Raw genomic sequence first — 20066 nt, 5'->3', positions numbered from 1 at the left:
GGTCAGTTTAACATTAACTCTGATGGTTGATAATAGGACTGGGAGAGAGGGAGCTGATCCTAGATCTGTGCTTACAGGCAACTACCACCCAGTAATCTGACATGTTCACAATGGCCTCTGTTTGCCATTTATTAAATAATCAATTGAACAATTAAAGAACAAGATAAAAAATAAACATGAATAGAAGAACATGGTAGAGACAATAGTTCTGTGTGTGTACTCCCAGGTTCTGTATGTGTACTCCCAGGTTCTGTGTATATGTACTCCCAGGTTCTGTATGTGTACTCCCAGGTTCTGTGTGTGTACTCCCAGGTTGTGTATGTGTTTGTGCTTGTGTGGCATGACGGTGACAGAAGAGTTGTTTGTGTGTTTGTGTGCTATCTCTATTCACCTCTGTGATATAAATACTGTGTTGACTTCCTGGTGAGATGTGATGGTTTCTCTCTCTAACCAATACAGTCTCATCTATAGACACAGAACAGATACAATAACCAGGCGACTCAGAGATCCTCTCCACAGTTTTAGCATACAGAAACAAATACATTTCAGTCATTTAACAGACACTCTTATCCAGAGCAATCTACAGGAGCATTATGGGTCATGTGCCTTGCTCAAGAGCACATCAACAGTTTTCCACCTAGGAGGCTCGGGGATTCGAACCAGCGGCCTTGTGGCTACTGGCCCAATAGTCTTAACCACTAGGCTACCTGCCGCCCAGGTACAGTTGGCGAAGCGAACCAAGGCGAACCAAGGTGGTATCTATTAGCATGATGTACATCCAGTACATAGAACAGGTATGATAAACCAGACACAGAGGTCTTATAACAGAATCTTAAATGGCACCCTGTTCCCTATTTAGTGCACCACTTTTGACCAGGGTCCATAAGGCTCTGGTGGAAAGTAGTGCACTGTATAGAGAATTGTGCACCATTTGGGACACAGACAAAGAGTCATACAAGGACAGTAGGTGGAATCAGCCATGCTTGAGGTCGTATCTATCTGCAGTATGTACATGAGAAACCGCTCTCTTGGCTTGGCTTCTGTCACCACCTCAACAAACAGTATGTACAGGTCACGTTGACAGCTGTTGACAATGACAGTATTTCATCTCACAGGGTAAGAAGGAAGTCCTTTGACACGGCGGTGGTTGAAAATGAGAAGTCCCTCTTCCAGACAGAACACAGTTCCACCCTTTTAATCCAGATAAAAGTCCAAATCAGTCCCCAGCAGTCTTCTCAGGAACTCTTCTTGCAACAAAACAAATTATCCCTCAATTCTCATTATGACAAAAGTTCATTTCTAATTCCTTTTTAAGGTAGAAGGTCCTCATTCTCACTGTTGAAAGTGTCCAGGTTCCCAATGCTTAGTCAGTTCAACTGAACCTGAACCTAAGTCTATTGATTGTGCTATTTGCTGTAGGGGTTCTATCTCCCTCTGTGGTGCAGTACTGTGATTGACCCACAGGGGGTGCTGTCCTGTCTCAGTCTTGGGGAGCCTGGTTGATCACCTTCTTCTTACGCACCGACACCAGGTCATAGAAGGGGTCCTTGGTGATGCTGGCTCTGTAACGTGAGATATCAGGATGGTGAGTTGTTAATGGTGTTGTGATTGCGTGTGTAGCCTCTAAAAGCCCAGCCTAGGCAACATAGAGGAACTACAGTACTGCCTAGGTCACTGCTCTACCGCTTAAATCAAATACTAAATCATAGCTGGTAAGATGGAGACCACAGAGGTTCTTTTTAACCAGTGGCGAACTACCTTCACTAAAACCACTGCAAAGGTTTTGCCTGCAAACTTTGGTTTTGAATCGCGACGTTCTGGAATGTCTGCCTCCTGATTGGTCGGGAGACCCTAGTCACTGTGTGTGTGTGTGTGTGTGTGTGTGTGTGGTGGAACTGGGAGGAGCTATAGGAGGATGGGCTCATTGTAATGGCTGGAATGGAATCAATTGAACGGTATCAAACACACCAAAACACATAGGAACCACACCTTTGACTCCGTTCCATATATGCCATTCCAGCCAATACAATGAGCTCGTCCTCCTATAGCTCCTCCCGCCAGCCTCCACTGGCGTGTGTGTATTCTCCTGTAGCTCCTCCCACCAGTGTGTTCTTCCATGCGTAGTACCTGATGCTCTCTATCCATGTGTCTCGTTCCTCAGCGGTAGCGGCACAGATCATGTACGACTGGTGTTTCCCCTCCACCACTCTGCCGTCTGTCTCTGTCTTACACGCCTTGATCTTCTGACCCCTGCTGTTGGGGTTATACAGCTCCAGACAGTACTGAGGAACAGAGAGAAACAGACAGGAGCAATCAAGTCAATCACACGGAAGGATAAGTAAGGGTGAGTAGTGCATTCTTACTGGTCCGCTCTCACTCTCTCTCTTTCACGCACATGGTGCACACACACGCACATGCACACGCACACACACACACACACACACACTGAAGGATGAGTGTCTAAGGGCATTGTATTCTTACCGGTTTGCGTGCATACACCACCTCTCTCACACACAGGTTCTCCAGAGGGATGATGCCTCTGGGCTCCTTGTCCTGTAGAGAGAGGTGAGGTTAGAGGAAGGAGTTTAGAGAGGGAGGGATGATGTCTCTGGGCTCCTTGTCCTGTAGAGAGAGATGAGGTTAGAGGAAGGAGTTTAGAGAGGGAGGGATGATGTCTCTGGGCTCCTTGTCCTGTAGAGAAAGGTGAGGTTAGAGGAAGGTGTTTAGAGAGGGAGGGATGATGTCTCTGGGCTCCTTGTCCTGTAGAGAGAGATGAGGTTAGAGGAAGGAGTTTAGAGAGGGAGGGATGATGTCTCTGGGCTCCTTGTCCTGTAGAGAGAGATGAGGATAGAGGAAGGTGTTTAGAGAGGGAGGGATGATGTCTCTGGGCTCCTTGTCCTGTAGAGAGAGGTGAGGTTAGAGGAAGTTGTTTAGAGAGGGAGGGATGATGTCTCTGGGCTCCTTGTCCTGTAGAGAGAGATGAGGTTAGAGGAAGGAGTTTAGAGAGGGAGGGATGATGTCTCTGGGCTCCTTGTCCTGTCGAGAGAGATGAGGTTAGAGGAAGGTGTTTAGTGAGGGAGGGATGATGTCTCTGGGCTCCTTGTCCTGTAGAGAGAGATGAGGTTAGAGGAAGGTGTTTAGAGAGGGAGGGATGATGTCTCTGGGCTCCTTGTCCTGTAGAGAGAGGTGAGGTTAGAGAGGGAGGGATGATGTCTCTGGGCTCCTTGTCCTGTAGAGAGAGGCGAGGTTAGAGGAAGGAGTTTAGAGAGGGAGGGATGATGTCTCTGGGCTCCTTGTCCTGTAGAGAGAGATGAGGTTAGAGGAAGGTGTTTAGAGAGGGAGGGATGGGTGGAGGGAGTTGCAGTAGAGGATGGAGGGAGGGACCAAGGAAGGAGGGGTGTGGAGGGATATAACCGATGCAGAGGGAATGTTTTCATTGGGCGGGGAAGAGATAGAAGGAATGTTTTCATTGGGCAGGGAAGAGATAGAGCGAATGTTTTCATTGGGCGGGGAAGAGATGGAGGGAATGTTTTCATTGGGCAGGGAAGAGATAGAGCGAATGTTTTCATTGGGCGGGGAAGAGATAGAGGGAATGTTTTCATTGGGCGGGGAAGAGATAGAGGGAATGTTTTCATTGGGCAGGGAAGAGATGGAGGGATATAACCGATGCAGAAGGAATGTTTTCATTGGGCAGGGAAGAGAGATGGAGGCATGAAAATCAATAGGGAAGTTAGAAAGGAAGGAGAAGGTGATGAGAGATGTAGATGAACTTAAAGGAGGAATGAAGAGGTATTGAAAGGGGTCAGTGAGATGGAGAGAAGGATGGACATAGAGGAGTAGACAGGTAGGAGAGACTTACAGTGGTGTACTCAAAGTAGCAGAGACTTACAGTGGTGTACTCAAAGTAGCAGAGACTTACAGTGGTGTACTCAAAGTAGCAGAGACTTACAGTGGTGTACTCAAAGTAGCAGAGACTTACAGTGGTGTACTCAAAGTAGCAGAGACTTACAGTGGTGTACTCAAAGTAGCAGAGACTTACAGTGGTGTACTCAAAGTAGCAGAGACTTACATTGGTGTACTCAAAGTAGTAGAGACTTACAGTGGTGTACTCAAAGTAGCAGAGACTTACAGTGGTGTACTCAAAGTAGCAGAGACTTACAGTGGTGTACTCAAAGTAGCAGAGACTTACAGTGGTGTACTCAAAGTAGTAGAGACTTACAGTGATGTACTCAAAGTAGTAGAGACTTACAGTGGTGTACTCAAAGTAGTAGAGGCAGTTGTCAGTCAGGATGAACCATCTCCTCTTCCACGTCTTCACTCTGCCTCCTGACCAACCAAACACACACATCTGACATACTGTAGATATGCTACGGCTTTTGTCTGTTTACTACCTAGACTGCATCCTACTGTTGGTTTGCTCCACTAGACTACAGAGTCGAACAGGAAAGGGTAGGTGCTGGCTTTTAATGTTCCAGGTGTGAGTTGTAAATCAGCTAATAACATCTCTGGATATCTGTGAAGGGCGGAGCTCCCCAAGGAGCAACAGTATTTAAGAGGTACGTCAGCTAAATTATATCATGACCATGTTGTTGGGTGTCTCACCTAGTTTGAGGAGCCATCCCTCCCTGTCGGGGTTGAAGAAGGTGTGAGTCAGGTCGTTCCCATCATCCTCTGGGATTTTAAAGGGCTCGTTCCTGATGCTGTCGTACAGTTTCTGAAGAGGGAGACAGCAGAGAAGCCAGCTGATGAAGTAAGGGCCATTTCCTGGTTTGACATACATTATGTTTAGTTTTATACAACTACATTTTTCCACTGCTATCAAGGTAGAATTCAAACCAATCAAACCAAACCCCATAGCTACATAGCGGCCGATCCCAATACTTCAGGGTCATGTGACCTATATGAACACTGTGAATGGCCGGTGTGTCTCACCATACACATCTCATTGGTCAACCAACTACTACTTCCTGATCATGTGACCTATGTGGCCTCTCTGATTGGCTGCTGTGTCTCACCATGAACATCTCATTGGTCAATGAACTACTACTTCCTGATGATGTGACCTATGTGGCCTCTCTGATTGGATGTTGTGTCTCACCGTGAGCAGCTCATTGGGCAGGTCCCCTCCGTTGTTGATGCCTCTGTTCATAGAGATGAATCTCTCTAGAGGGGTCTTGTCCTTCACGTTGGGGTTGTGGAGGCTGGTGTTCAACATGATGATGGCAAACGACAGGATGTAACAGGTGTCTGAGGGAACACAGAGAAATGTAGACATTATACACAGTTTAAATTGTGATTTCATGGAAATGAGAACACATACAGTACATCTACACACACACACACACACACATACACACACACACACACACACATACACACACACACACACACACACACACACACACACACACACACACCTCTATACTGATAGATGTCTGTGTTGCAGTCACAGTAGCGAGTGGTTACACCACACACACACACACACACACACACACACACACACACACACACATACACACACACACACACACACACACACACACACACACACACACACACACACACACCTGTAGACTGAAAGACTTCAGCGTTACAGTCACAGTAGCGAGTGGTTACACCACACACACACACACACACACACACACACACACACACACCTGTAGACTGAAAGACTTCAGCGTTACAGTCACAGTAGCGAGTGGTTACACCACACACACACACACACACACACACACACACACACACACACACACACACACACACACACACCTGTAGACTGAAAGACTTCTGCGTTACAGTCACAGTAGCGAGTGGCGAAGGTTTCCATCATGCGGTCAATCTTCTGAGCCTCGCCGGGCAGACGGAAACTCCACAGGAACTGCCTGAGACATTCAGACAGACATTCAGACAGGGGGTTCAGACCAGTCAAGCTCACAGAGCTCCTGTGTTCTGCCTTCAGACTACAACTTCAGCCCAAGTCATCTACAGTTATTTGACCAAATGTATTCTGTCATTTTAACATAGCTGAGAATTGAAAGGTTAGTTGATGAACAGCCCGTCAACCTACCTCAGTGCCTGTACCAGGTTGAGGTCTGAGAACTCATGGAGGTCCACAAAGGCTTTCAGTGTCTGGAGGTGGAGGTCTTCTCTGTAAAGACACAAGCAGACTGAGGAGACGGAGAGACACGAACTACAAGAGCTATCATCATATTATTATTGACATGATATCACTGTCTCCCAACTCCTCGAAAATCTCCCCCTTTGTCCTCTCCCCTCAGCCATCGCCGCTGCATCACCACCATCATCATCATCACCATCATCATCATCACCACCACCACCATCATCACCATCATCACCATCATCATCATCACCACCACCATCATCATCACCACCATCATAATCACCATCATCACCACCATCATCATCACCATCATCATCATCACCACCATCATCATCACCATCATCATCATCACCACCACCACCATCATCATCATCACCATCATCATCATCACCACCACCATCATCATCACCATCATCATCATCACCACCACCACCATCATCACCATCATCACCATTATCATCACCACCACCATCATCATCACCACCATCATCATCACCACCACCACCATCATCACCATCATCATCACCACCACCATCATCATCATCATCACCATCATCACCATCATCATCACCACCACCATCATCATCACCACCATCATCATCACCATCATCATCATCACCACCATCATCATCACCATCATCATCACCAACACCACCATCATCATCATCATCACCATCATCACCATCATCATCATAACCATGTCCCTACTGTACCTCTCTCCCAGGTAGTCTCCAATAGCAGTCTTATTGAGCCCCTCCTCCTTGTAAAGGAACTCTGCTATTGGCTGAGGGTTCCTCTCCAGAAGCTTGTTCTCTACCAGATAGTTTATACCCTAGAATGATTTAAAACAGACATCAATTAACCAATACATCACCCAGTCAATTAGACAATCAGTCAGTCAGATACTATAAAACACTTGAAATATAACACTTTATATAGCTTTTACAGTGATAAGAGTGAGTAACACATACACACACACACACACACACCGGCCTTCCGATCTGTGATTGGTTGTTAAATGCTGTTGTTTGTCTTGTTTCAGAATGAGCTCATAGATTCCATCTGTTTGACTAGACTTCCTAAAAGCTTGAGACGGAATTAGGGCACTGTTTAAAAAAAAATCACTATTCCTTAATACTCAATATCTCTTCCTCTTTCTCATCAGCACTGTAACTGAGGGGAAAAGTTACATTCTGTGTCAATAGTCAACTGTTGTAAATAGCTTTAGCCACTAGAGCAGTGGTCACCAACCCTAGTCCTGGTGATCTACTGGATGTAAATATCTTTAGCCACTAGAGCAGTGGTCACCAACCCTAGTCCTGGTGATCTACTGGTTGTAAATAGCTTTAGCCACTAGAGCAGTGGTCACCAACCCTAGTCCTGGTGATCTACTGGATGTAAATAGCTTTAGCCACTAGAGCAGTGGTCACCAACCCTAGTCCTGGTGATCTACTGGATGTAAATAGCTTTAGCCACTAGAGCAGTGGTCACCAACCCTAGTCCTGGTGATCTACTGGTTGTAAATAGCTTTAGCCACTAGAGCAGTGGTCACCAAGCCTAGTCCTGGTGATCCACTGGTTGTAAATAGCTTTAGCCACTAGAGCAGTGGTCACCAACCCTAGTCCTGGTGATCTACTGGTTGTAAATAGCTTTAGCCACTAGAGCAGTGGTCACCAACCCTAGTCCTGGTGATCTACTGGTTGTAAATAGCTTTAGCCACTAGAGAAGTGGTCACCAACCCTAGTCCTGGTGATCTACTGGTTGTAAATATCTTTAGCCACTAGAGCAGTGGTCACCAACCCTAGTCCTGGTGATCTACTGGATGTAAATAGCTTTAGCCACTAGAGCAGTGGTCACCAACCCTAGTCCTGGTGATCTACTGGATGTAAATAGCTTTAGCCACTAGAGCAGTGGTCACCAACCCTAGTCCTGGTGATCCACTGGTTGTAAATAGCTTTAGCCACTAGAGCAGTGGTCACCAACCCTAGTCCTGGTGATCTACTGGATGTAAATAGCTTTAGCCACTAGAGCAGTGGTCACCAACCCTAGTCCTGGTGATCTACTGGATGTAAATAGCTTAAGCCACTAGAGCAGTGGTCACCAACCCTAGTCCTGGTGATCTACTGGATGTAAATAGCTTTAGCCACTAGAGCAGTGGTCACCAACCCTAGTCCTGGTGATCTACTGGTTGTAAATAGCTTTAGCCACTAGAGCAGTGGTCACCAACCCTAGTCCTGGTGATCTACTGGATGTAAATAGCTTTAGCCACTAGAGCAGTGGTCACCAACCCTAGTCTTGGTGATCTACTGGATGTAAATAGCTTTAGCCACTAGAGCAGTGGTCACCAACCCTAGTCCTGGTGATCCACTGGTTGTAAATAGCTTTAGCCACTAGAGCAGTGGTCACCAACCCTAGTCCTGGTGATCCACTGGTTGTAAATAGCTTTAGCCACTAGAGCAGTGGTCACCAACCCTAGTCTTGGAGAGCTACTGGATGTAAATATCTTTAGCCACTAGAGCAGTGGTCACCAACCCTAGTCTTGGTGATCTACTGGTTGTAAATAGCTTTAGCCACTAGAGCAGTGGTCACCAACCCTAGTCTTGGTGATCTACTGGTTGTAAATAGCTTTAGCCACTAGAGCAGTGGTCACCAACCCTAGTCTTGAGGGAGCTAGTGGTAAGTATAGGGTTTTGCACCAGACCAGCAGTAACACACGATTTAACTTCAGACATCACCTTACAATCCACCAATGTCTTTGCCTGACTCAGATAACTGGTATTGTTTACCTAACTCTGTATCTAGTTCAGGAGAATAGAAGGTAACAGGTGACAGCAGATGCATGTTGTGAGTTGGTTGTCATAGCTATGAACTATGATGCTGTGGTTGAACTTTAACCACAGTGCGTTGTCTTGATGAGACACGCACAAGGCATTGCTGCTGTTATGAGAGATGCATCTTCCTGTCAGAAAGGAAGCCCATAGTGGAGCCTCTGTTTGACCTGAGAAGGTGGCTCAGGCACACACACACACACACACACACACACACACACACACACACACACACACACACACACACACACACACACACACACACACACACACACACCACTTACCTGTGTCCAAACATTCAAAGGTGATATGAGTGGACTGTACCCCTCTCTCAGACTAAACCTTGTATTAAATTGAGGAATTGAGGAAAAATGTCAGAATTTGTTCCAGCCACAACCCACCTATACAACCTACCTATACAGAGCTGTGGTTCATAGGTCAAGTATGATGTCATCATGGCTTCAGTGTGTCTGTGTACGTGTGTACTTACTTGTAGGTGGTCTCACATGCTCCTAACACCCCTCCAACATTTCCTCCCCCCACACAGAGGGGACAGGATGCGGTTTGCTCTCGCTACTCTCCTCCCCTCTCTCTCTCACGATGACAGATAATTTGTTCACTCACCTTTTTAGGGTCCATGTTGAATTTCTTCTTCCCACTTGAGAACTGCTTTCCTTTCTCAAGGACTTTGCTGCATAGAGAGAAAACAATAACAGAATAACTTCTTAACAAATGACCTTGTAAACAAACACGATGCAGTGAAGTAGGTCGGTGTAATTCATTGTATGGGTTGTTAGCTACAGGACAGGAAATTATAAGACATGTTCAACTAGTGAAGAAGTGATTCATCAGCTGTCACGTTCTGACCTCTATTTCCTTTGTTTTTGTATTTATTTAGTATGGTCAGGGCGTGAGTTGGGTGGGCAGTCTATGTTTGTTTTTCTATGTTTTGGTCTAGTTCTATGTTCGGCCTGATATGGTTCTCAATCAGAGGCAGGTGTTCGTCATTGTCTCTGATTGGGAACCATATTTAGGTAGCCTGGGTTTCACTGTGTGTTTGTGGGTGATTGTTCCTGTCACTGTGTTTGTTTGTCACAGGAGAGGACTGTTTTGCGTTTGCACATTTCTTGTTTTTGTTAGTTTGTTCATGTGTATTGAGTTATTAAAACATGAATAACCACCACGCTGCGCTTTGGTCCGCTTCTCTTCCTCCTACAGACGAACGCCCTTACAGAATCACCCACCGCGACAGGACCAAGCGGCGTGGTAACGGGCAACAGCGGCACAAGGAGGAATGGACTTGGGATGATGTGTTGGACGGCAAGGGTTGCTACACATGGGAGGAGATCCTGGCGGGAAAGGATCGCCTTCCATGGGAACAGGTGGAGGCAGCGAGGAGAGCAGAGGCAGCCGGAGAGAGGAGCCGGCGATATGAGGGAACACGGTTGGCAAGGAAGCCCGGGAGTCAGCCCCAAAAATTTCTTGGGGGGGGGCTAACAGGGAGTATGGCTACGCCAGGTAGGAGACCTGAGCCAACTTCCTGTGGTTACCGGGGGGCTAGAGAGACCGGGCAGGCACCGTGTTATGCTGTGGAGCGCACGGTGTCCCCAGTGCGGGTGCACAGCCCGGTGCGGTACATTCCAGCTCCGCGTATCGGCCGGGCTAGAGTGGGCATCGAGCCAAGTGCCATGAAGCCGGCTCTACGCATCTGGTCTCCAGTGCGTCTCCTTGGGCCGGCTTACATGGCACCAGCCTTGCGCACGGTGTCCCCGGTTCGCCTGCATAGCCCAGTGCGGGCTATTCCACCTCGCCGCACTGGCAGGGCGACCGGGACCATTCAACCGGGTAAGGTTGGGCAGGCTCGGTGCTCAAGAGCTCCAGTGCGCCTGCACGGCCCGGTCTATCCGTCACCACCTCCACACCCCAGCCCTCCGGTGGCAGCTCCCCGTACCAGGCTGTCTCTCCGGCCCATCCGTCCAGAGCCTTCCTCCTCTCCAGCGCTGCCGGAGTCTCCCGCCTCTCCGGCGCTACCAGAGCCTTCCTCCTCTCCAGCTCTGCCGGAGTCTCCCGCCTGTCCGGCGCCTCTGCCGGAGTCTCCCGCCTGTCCGGCGCCTCTGCCGGAGCCTCCCGCCTGTCCGGCGCCTCTGCCGGAGCCTTCCGCCTGTCCGGCGCCTCTGCCGGAGCCTCCCGCCTGTCCGGCGCCTCTGCCGGAGCCTCCCGCCTGTCCGGCGCCTCTGCCGGAGCCTCCCGCCTGTCCGGCGCCGCTGCCGGAGCCTCCCGCCTGTCCGGCGCCGCTGCCGGAGCCTCCCGCCTGTCCGGCGCCGCTGCCGGAGTCTCCCGCCTGTCCGGCGCCGCTGCCGGAGTCTCCCGCCTGTCCGGCGCCTCTGCCGGAGTCTCCCGCCTGTCCGGCGCCTCTGCCGGAGTCTCCCGCCTGTCCGGCGCCTCTGCCGGAGCCTCCCGCCTGTCCGGCGCCTCTGCCGGAGCCTCCCGCCTGTCCGGCGCCTCTGCCGGAGCCTCCCGCCTGTCCGGCGCCTCTGCCGGAGCCTCCCGCCTGTCCGGCGCCTCTGCCGGAGCCTCCCGCCTGTCCGGCGCCGCTGCCGGAGTCTCCCGCCTCTCCGGCGCTACCAGGGCCTTCCGTTTCTCCAGCGTTGCCGGAGCTTCCCGTCTGCCCAGCGCCAGCTGAGCTTCCCGTCTGCCCAGCGCCAGCTGAGCTTCCCGTCTGCCCAGCGCCAGCTGAGCTTCCCGTCTGCCCAGCGCCAGCTGAGCTTCCCGTCTGCCCAGCGCCAGCTGAGCTTCCCGTCTGCCCAGCGCCAGCTGAGCTTCCCGTCTGCCCAGCACCAGCTGAGCCTCCCGTCTGCCCAGCGCCGCCAACGCCGCCCGTCTGCCCAGCGCCGCCAGTGCCGCCCGTCTGCCCAGCGCCGCCAGTGCCGCCCGTCTGCCCAGCGCCGCCAGTGCCGCCCGTCTGCCAGGAGCCGCTAGTGCCGCCCGTCTGCCAGGGGCCGCCAGTGCCGCCCGTCTGCCAGGGGCCGCCAGTGCCGCCCGTCAGCCAGGGGCCGCCAGTGCCGCCAGTCAGCCAGGGGCCGCCAGTGCCGCCAGTCAGCCAGGGGCCGCCAGTGCCGCCAGTCAGCCAGGGGCCGCCAGTGCCGCCAGTCAGCCAGGGGCCGCCAGTGCCGCCAGTCAGCCAGGGGCCGCCAGTAAGCCAGGGGCCGCCAGTGCCGCCAGTAAGCCAGGGGCCGCCAGTGCCGTCAGTCAGCCAGGGGCCGCCCGAGCAGCTGCCCCTCTGTCCAGAGCAGCTGTCGCCCCTCTGTCCCAAGCTGCTGCCGCCCCTCTGTCCCGAGCAGCTGCCCCTCTGTCCCGAGCAGCTGTCCCTCTGTCCCGAGCTGCTATCGCCCCTCTGTCCCGAGCTGCTATCGCCCCTCTGTCCCGAGCTGCTATCGCCCCTCTGTCCCGAGCTGCTATCGCCCCTTTGTCCCGAGCAGTTGTCCCTCTGTCCCGAGCAGCTGCTTCACCTCTGTCCCGAGCTGCCCCTCTGTCCCGAGCAGCCCCTCTGTCCAGTGGGGTCATTGAGAGGGGTGGTCATGGTGAGTAAGCCAGGGAGGCGGACAATAAGGCGGACTAAGACAATGGTGAAGTGGGGTCCGCGTCCCGCGCCAGAGCCGCCACCGCGGACAGACGCCCACCCAGACCCTCCCCTATAGGTCAAGGTTTTGCGGCCGGAGTCCGCACCTTTGGGGGGGGGTACTGTCACGTTCTGACCTCTATTTCCTTTGTTTTTGTATTTATTTAGTATGGTCAGGGCGTGAGTTGGGTGGGCAGTCTATGTTTGTTTTTCTATGTTTTGGTCTAGTTCTATGTTCGGCCTGATATGGTTCTCAATCAGAGGCAGGTGTTCGTCATTGTCTCTGATTGGGAACCATATTTAGGTAGCCTGGGTTTCACTGTGTGTTTGTGGGTGATTGTTCCTGTCACTGTGTTTGTTTGTCACAGGAGAGGACTGTTTTGCGTTTGCACATTTCTTGTTTTTGTTAGTTTGTTCATGTGTATTGAGTTATTAAAACATGAATAACCACCACGCTGCGCTTTGGTCCGCTTCTCTTCCTCCTACAGACGAACGCCCTTACATCAGCAAAGAATAATACATTCATAAAAGATGACCACATAGTTTATAAAGGACAACACATGTAAAGTATGGATAAGGAATGAACAGGGACTGATTAGGGGATGAATAGGGGGTGAGCAGGCTATGAATTGGGGGTGAATAGGGAATGAATAGGGGTTGAGAAGGCTATGAATAGGGAATGAATAGGGGTTGAGCAGGCTATGAATAGGGAATGAATAGGGGTTGAGCAGGCTATGAATAGGGGGTGAATAGGGAATGAATAGGGGTTGAGCAGGCTATGAATAAGGGGTGAATAGGGGTGAGCAGGCTATGAATTGGGGGTGAATAGGGAATGAATAGGGGTTGAGCAGGCTATGAATAGGGAATGAATAGGGGTTGAGCAGGCTATGAATAGGGGTTGAGCAGGCTATGAATAGAGAATGAATAGGGGTTGAGCAGGCTATGAATAGGGAATGAATAGGGAATGAATAGAGGTTGAGCAGGCTATGAATGGGGAATGAATAGGGGTTGAGCAGGCTATGATTAGGGAATGAATAGGGGTTGAGCAGGCTATGAATAGGGAATGAATAGGGGTTGAGCAGGCTATGAATAGGGAATGAATAGGGGTTGAGCAGGCTATGAATAGGGAATGAATAGGGGTTGAGCAGGCTATGAATAGGGGGTGAATAGAGAATGAATAGAGGTTGAGCAGGCTATGAATAGGGGGTGAGCAGGCTATGAATAGGGAATGAATAGGGTTTGAGCAGGCTATGAATAGGGAGTGAATAGGGAATGAATAGAGGGTGAATAGGGGTTGAGCAGGCTATGAATAGGGAGTGAATAGGGAATGAATAGAGGTTGAGCAGGCTATGAATAGGGGGTGAATAGGGAATGAATAGAGAGTGAATAGGGGTTGAGCAGGCTATGAATAGGGAGTGAATAGGGAATGAATAGAGGTTGAGCAGGCTATGAATGGGGAATGAATAGGGGTTGAGCAGGCTATGATTAGGGAATGAATAGGGGTTGAGCAGGCTATGAATAGGGAATGAATAGGGAATGAATAAGGGGTGAATAGGGAATGAATAGGGGGTGAATAGGGAATGAATAGGGAATGAATAGGGAATGAATAAGGGGTGAATAGGGAATGAATAGGGGGTGAATAGGGAATGAATAGGGAATGAATAAGGGGTGAATAGGGAATGAATAGGGGGTGAATAGGGAATGAATAGGGAATTAATAGGGAATGAATAAGGGGTGAATAGGGAATGAATAGGGGGTGAATAGGGAATAGGGAATGAATAGGGAATGAATAGGGAATGAATAGGGAATGAATAGGGAATGCACAAGCCTAATGGTTAAAAAGAAGAACAGTGATAATGGTTAAGGAAGGATAAAAGATTAAAGACCACTCACTTCTCCTCTGTAGACTCAAAGTCTTGAACTTCCGCCATGACTTTGTCAATCTCCATCTTTAGCTTCTGGAAAAGGATTTTCAGACAAGGGTGATTCATAGACCATAGACCTCTGTGTGTGTGTGTGTGTGTATGTGTGTGTGTGTGTGTGTGTGTGTGTGTGTGTGTGTGTGTGTGTGTGTGTGTGTGTGTGTGTGTGTGTGTGTGTGTGTGTGTGTGTGTGTGTGTGTGTGTGTGTTTACCTGGATGTCCTCTAGCAGGTCTCTCTTATGCATCTTCATGCTCTCAATCTCCAACCTCTCATCTGCAGTGAAATCTGAAGACACTGTAGTGGAGACATGACAACAGGAGAGTTATTATCTGAAGACACTGTAGTGGAGACTTGACAACAGGAGGGTTATTATCTGAAGACACTGTAGTGGAGACATGACAACAGGAGGGTTATTATCTGAAGACACTGCAGTGGAGACATGACAACAGGAGGGTTATTATCTGAAGACACTGTAGTGGAGACATGACAACAGGAGGGTTATTATCTGAAGACACTGTAGTGGAGACATGACAACAGGAGGGTTATTATCTGAAGACACTGTAGTGGAGACATGACAACAGGAGGGTTATTATCTGAAGACACTGTAGTGGAGACATGACAACAGGAGGGTTATTATCTGAAGACACTGTAGTGGAGACACGACAACAGGAGGGTTATTATCTGAAGACACTGTAGTGGAGACACGACAACAGGAGGGTTATTATCTGAAGACACTGTAGTGGAGACACGACAACAGGAGAGTTATTATCTGAAGACACTGTAGTGGAGACACAACAACAGGAGGGTTATTATCTGAAGACACTGTAGTGGAGACACAACAACAGGAGGGTTATTATCTGAAGACACTGTAGTGGAGACATGACAACAGGAGGGTTATTATCTGAAGACACTGTAGTGGAGACATGACAACAGGAGGGTTATTATCTGAAGACACTGTAGTGGAGACATGACAACAGGAGGGTTATTATCTGAAGACAGGGGAGAAGAGAAGGAGATGGTAAAGAGGAGAGAGGAGAAGAGAAGGAGATCGAGGAAGAGGAGGGGAGAAGAGAACGAGATTACTAAAAGAAGAGAGAGGAGAAGAGAAGGAGATGGAGGAAGAGAAGTAGAGAACAGATGGAGGAAGAGGGAGGAGAGTGGATTGAAAAAGAGGAGAAAGAGGAGAAGAAGAAGAACATGAGGAGGATGATGACAAAAAAGAGGAGGACAATGGAGGAGGAAGAGGAAGAAGCATCCGTTCAAAAGCACCAGAAGTCCACAACATCTCATCAGATGGCCTACAGTTAAAAACAAATCCCTGTTACGTACATCAGATGGCCTACAGTTAAAACAGATCCCTGTTACGTACATCAGATGGCCTACAGTTAAAACAGATCCCTGTTACGTACATCAGATGGCCTACAGTTAAAACAGATCCCTGTTACGTACATCAGATGGCCTACAGTTAAAACAGATCCCTGTTACGTACATCAGATGGCCTACAGTTAAAACAGATCCCTGTTACGTACATCAGATGGCCTACAGTTAAAACAGATCCCTGTTACGTACATCAGATGGCCTACAGTTAAAACAGATCCCTGTTACGTACATCAGATGGCCTACAGTTAAAAACAAATCCCTGTTACGTACATCAGATGGCCTACAGTTAAAACAGATCCCTGTTACGTACATCAGATGGCCTACAGTTAAAACAGATCCCTGTTACGTACATCAGATGGCCTACAGTTAAAACAGATCCCTGTTACGTACATCAGATGGCCTACAGTTAAAACAGATCCCTGTTACGTACATCAGATGGCCTACAGTTAAAACAGATCCCTGTTACGTACATCAGATGGCCTACAGTTAAAACAGATCCCTGTTACGTACATCAGATGGCCTACAGTTAAAACAGATCCCTGTTACGTACATCAGATGGCCTACAGTTAAAAACAAATCCCTGTTACGTACATCAGATGGCCTACAGTTAAAACAGATCCCTGTTACGTACATCAGATGGCCTACAGTTAAAACAGATCCCTGTTACGTACATCAGATGACCTACAGTTAAAACAGATCCCTGTTACGTACATCAGATGGCCTACAGTTAAAACAGATCCCTGTTACGTACATCAGATGACCTACAGTTAAAACAGATCCCTGTTACGTACATCAGATGACCTACAGTTAAAACAGATCCCTGTTACTGACATCAGATGACCTACAGTTAAAACAGATCCCTGTTACGTACATCAGATGGCCTACAGTTAAAACAGATCCCTGTTACGTACATCAGATGACCTACAGTTAAAACAGATCCCTGTTACGTACATCTGCAAGATAATCTTAACCAAATGAAAAGCACATTACAGGCAAACCACTGAACCGGCCACAGGAGAGATTTAGCATCAAATTAACAGGAAGAAGGCCAGAATATGACTAGTATCGTTCATAGGAACGATACCGGTCATCACCACAAGCCATTCAGATACAGCACACAGGTATCCCATCACATTGTGTTTACACTCTCTCTTTCACAACCCTTCATGCCACAACTGTCTGTCTATACTCCTACCTGATGAGCTCTCGGCTCCTAACTTTGTGTGTGGTATGCAAATGCATGAGCTACTGTGTTAATGCGATAGTGAATGTGATATTACCCAGTTCAGTTATAGCAGGCTAGATATCCATACACACCATGTGTTTTCTATGTGTTGGTGAAGCTGTGAAAAGTAATGGAGGAGGAATATAAAACAACTGCAGAGAGCTTCTAGCCAAACTCACGTTGTTTATCTTCATCCAAGCATGGCAACCATGAGCCATGGTTGGGGGGGTGTGTGTGTGTGTGTGTGTGTGCGCGTGTGTGTGTGCGTGTGTGCGTGCGTGCGTGTGTGTGTGTTTGTGTGTGTGCGTGCATGCGTGCGTGCGTGCGTGCGTGTGTGTGTGTGTGCATGCGTGCGTGCGTGCGTGTGTGTTTGTGTGTGTGCGTGCATGCGTGCGTGCGTGCGTGTGTGTGTGTGTGTAGGCATGCATCCATGCGAACCAGAGGAGGGTGTTGGCTCTAACTTAAGAGGTTAAAGAAAAATATCAACAAGCAGCAGTTTTGGTTAGTTAGTGTTAGATATGGGCTGTTATACTGCTGTTAAACAGATAACCACTAGTTCTCTGTTCTACAGCCTTCATACAGCCTGTAATATGACCTGAAACTCACACACTGACGTGACCAAAATACTATTTAGCTTCAAAACAATCTGTGTAACTCCATCAAATTAAGTTTTGGGACGACATATTTATGTCATAATTTACAATGCATTTTAACAAGAAATGCAATTTAGCTACATAATAACCTTTTTTGTATCTCAAGGAAATGAAGTTTGGAGATGCTATATTTATGTAACACATAATAAAACAAGCCAGGTCCCAGACATGTCTGTGCTTTTGTCAACTCATGGCTATAGCATGGCAATGAGTGACAAGGACTTGGTATGATACCACAAACAGACTGTCACTCGGGCTACAATAAGTCCTCCATCCTTTTAGGTGTCATGACAACTGAGCACGAAGTAGTCGTTCATTCATCAAGGTGTTACCATTCCCCTTTCTGTCATGATCATTCTTCACAGTGTTTCGAAACAGGAGGGATGTCAGTGGAAAGGAAGGAAAGAACATAGTTCCTCTTGCAAGACCATGAAAACGTATATTAATTTGTAGAAAATCTGTTACAATAATGTTAAAAACAGGTAGGGTAATTCAAGATAATAATGCCTACCACTATGATTACTTTTGGTAGCAATGCTTATATTCACAGGTGAGAATAACATTTTAGACCCTGAATTGAAATGCAATAACAATTTTAAAAAGTTAACTTACCCATTTGGCAATCGGTCATTGGCACACAGGAGAAACGGTCAAACTCGGTAGCCTACGGACCCTATAACCTACAGGTATTTAAACATTACAAAGTAATGAGTCATCCATGCAAACTCCACAGCTCAATAATGTAAAGTGACAGTCAAGATTATCTTGTTGCAACACACCCTCTCTCTCCCGTCACATTATAGGCTCGAGGCTACTTGTGAAAATCAACGTCGTCAGAACAGAAGTTGCTACATCCGCAATGATGTAGCAACTGCCTCAATGTAGATTTATGTTACAGTTTACAGTAAAGTGTTTACTTGAAAACGAATCAAATTTTATAATCAAAATGACGAGTAGGCTATTGTATTTTGTGTAATGTATAAATAGACTTTCACGAAGTGATTATTGACACGTTGAACAGAATTAACCAAAAACAGACTGAGGGAAAGAAAACGGTTCCTCCTTGATAAATGGCACCAAAACGCCCTCTAGTGTTTTTACATTACCATTACAGTTCAGTCAACAAGGCCCAAAAGTTATTTATAGATGAGCAACTTATTTTCATTGAAAGAGTCAGTGACGATGAAGATGATGATGATTATAATGTATTTGTATATTTGTATATAAATGTATGATGTATATTTCAAACATATCTTGCATTTCAATGTGTGATGGCAGGCTATCTTTGATGTTTGTGTGTGTGTGTGTGTGGGGGGGGGGGGGGGGGTCTGTGTATGTGTGTTTGTGCATGCTGCAACAGTGAAAGAGAGAGAGAAAGAGAGACAGAGAGAGAGACGGAGACAGGGAGAGAGAGAGAGATAGCGAGAGATAGGAAGAAAGAGAGAGAGAGGAAGAGAAAGCGAGAGATCACTCAGTGATCGATAGAGAGAGATCACTCAGTAATCGAGAGAGAGAGAGAGACAGAGAGAGAGAGAGAGAGACAGAGAGAGAGAGAGGGAGAGAGAGAGATCACTCAGTAATCGAGAGAGAGAGAGAGAGAGGCAGAGAGAGGAAGAGAGAGAGACCGAGCCCTGCAATGCCAAGAGCTGAGAAAAGAAAGAAAAGAGTTCCCTCATCCAGCTGGTCCTGAGTTCACAAACCTGTTCTACTAACACACTGAAGCCTCAGTCAGGACCAGAACATCCAATCAATCAGGATAAACCAAATTACAACACAGTCAAAACAAAACTATATTGCTTATTGGGAAACACAAACACAAGCACAAAGCAAAATGCAGTGCTATCTGACCCTAAATCGACAGTACACCGTGGCTAAATATTTGACCATGGTTACTGATCAAAACCTTAGAAAAACCTTGACAAAGTACAGGCTCAGTGAGCACAGCCTTGCCATTGATGTCAAAAATATAAAACAATTAGAGAGTGTCATTTTCCTAAATTTGAAATCCTTATTCAAGGTCTCAAAGAGCTCTCTGATGAGAGTAGGCTACCCATCCTGTTGGGGGAGGACGCAGAGAGCTGTGGGTTGGCAGCGCACTACATTGCTGCCTGCCATAAGATGAGGGACAGTGTTTGACAGACCAATCAACCTGCACATGTACTCTACTGTATGCTTATTATTGTTCAATGTATGGTTATTTTGACCCTTGGTTATTGTTGTTACTGTTGTCCCGTTGACAATTCTGATTCTCATTTTTATTTATTTTTATATTGTAAATATCAAAAAGAAGCTTCTGCAACATGTACATTGTTACTTT

The 20066-nt window shown here is 47.8% G+C and overlaps 1 protein-coding gene across 2 annotated transcripts; it reads right to left on the bottom strand.

Moving 5' to 3' along the window:
• Window positions 1–507: 507 nt before the first annotated feature.
• On the bottom strand, window positions 508–18789 carry cyth4b (cytohesin 4b). Of its 2 annotated transcripts, XM_090195540.1 has the most exons (13): window positions 18362–18789; window positions 14703–14785; window positions 14462–14526; window positions 9574–9640; window positions 6835–6953; window positions 6068–6148; window positions 5770–5882; window positions 5099–5247; window positions 4603–4714; window positions 4250–4326; window positions 2482–2553; window positions 2128–2282; window positions 508–1562 (listed from the first exon to the last, which is right to left on the bottom strand). In XM_090195540.1, exons 1-13 carry the CDS (start codon window positions 18378–18380, stop codon window positions 1481–1483), a joined length of 1194 nt encoding a protein of 397 aa, XP_090051666.1. In that variant the 5' UTR covers window positions 18381–18789; the 3' UTR covers window positions 508–1480. The 2 variants fall into 2 exon arrangements, with proteins under 2 accessions (XP_090051666.1, XP_090051667.1); XM_090195541.1 differs by lacking the exons at window positions 508–1562; window positions 2128–2282; window positions 2482–2553 and adding an exon at window positions 3140–3298.
• Between the last annotated feature and the right edge of the window lie 1277 nt (window positions 18790–20066).

This window comes from Oncorhynchus mykiss, chromosome 13 (assembly GCF_057628025.1).
Source record: "Oncorhynchus mykiss isolate SJ-2025 chromosome 13, ASM5762802v1, whole genome shotgun sequence".
In the NCBI taxonomy this organism is placed as follows: domain Eukaryota; kingdom Metazoa; phylum Chordata; class Actinopteri; order Salmoniformes; family Salmonidae; genus Oncorhynchus; species Oncorhynchus mykiss.
This window is presented reverse-complemented; position numbering and strand designations above follow the sequence as displayed.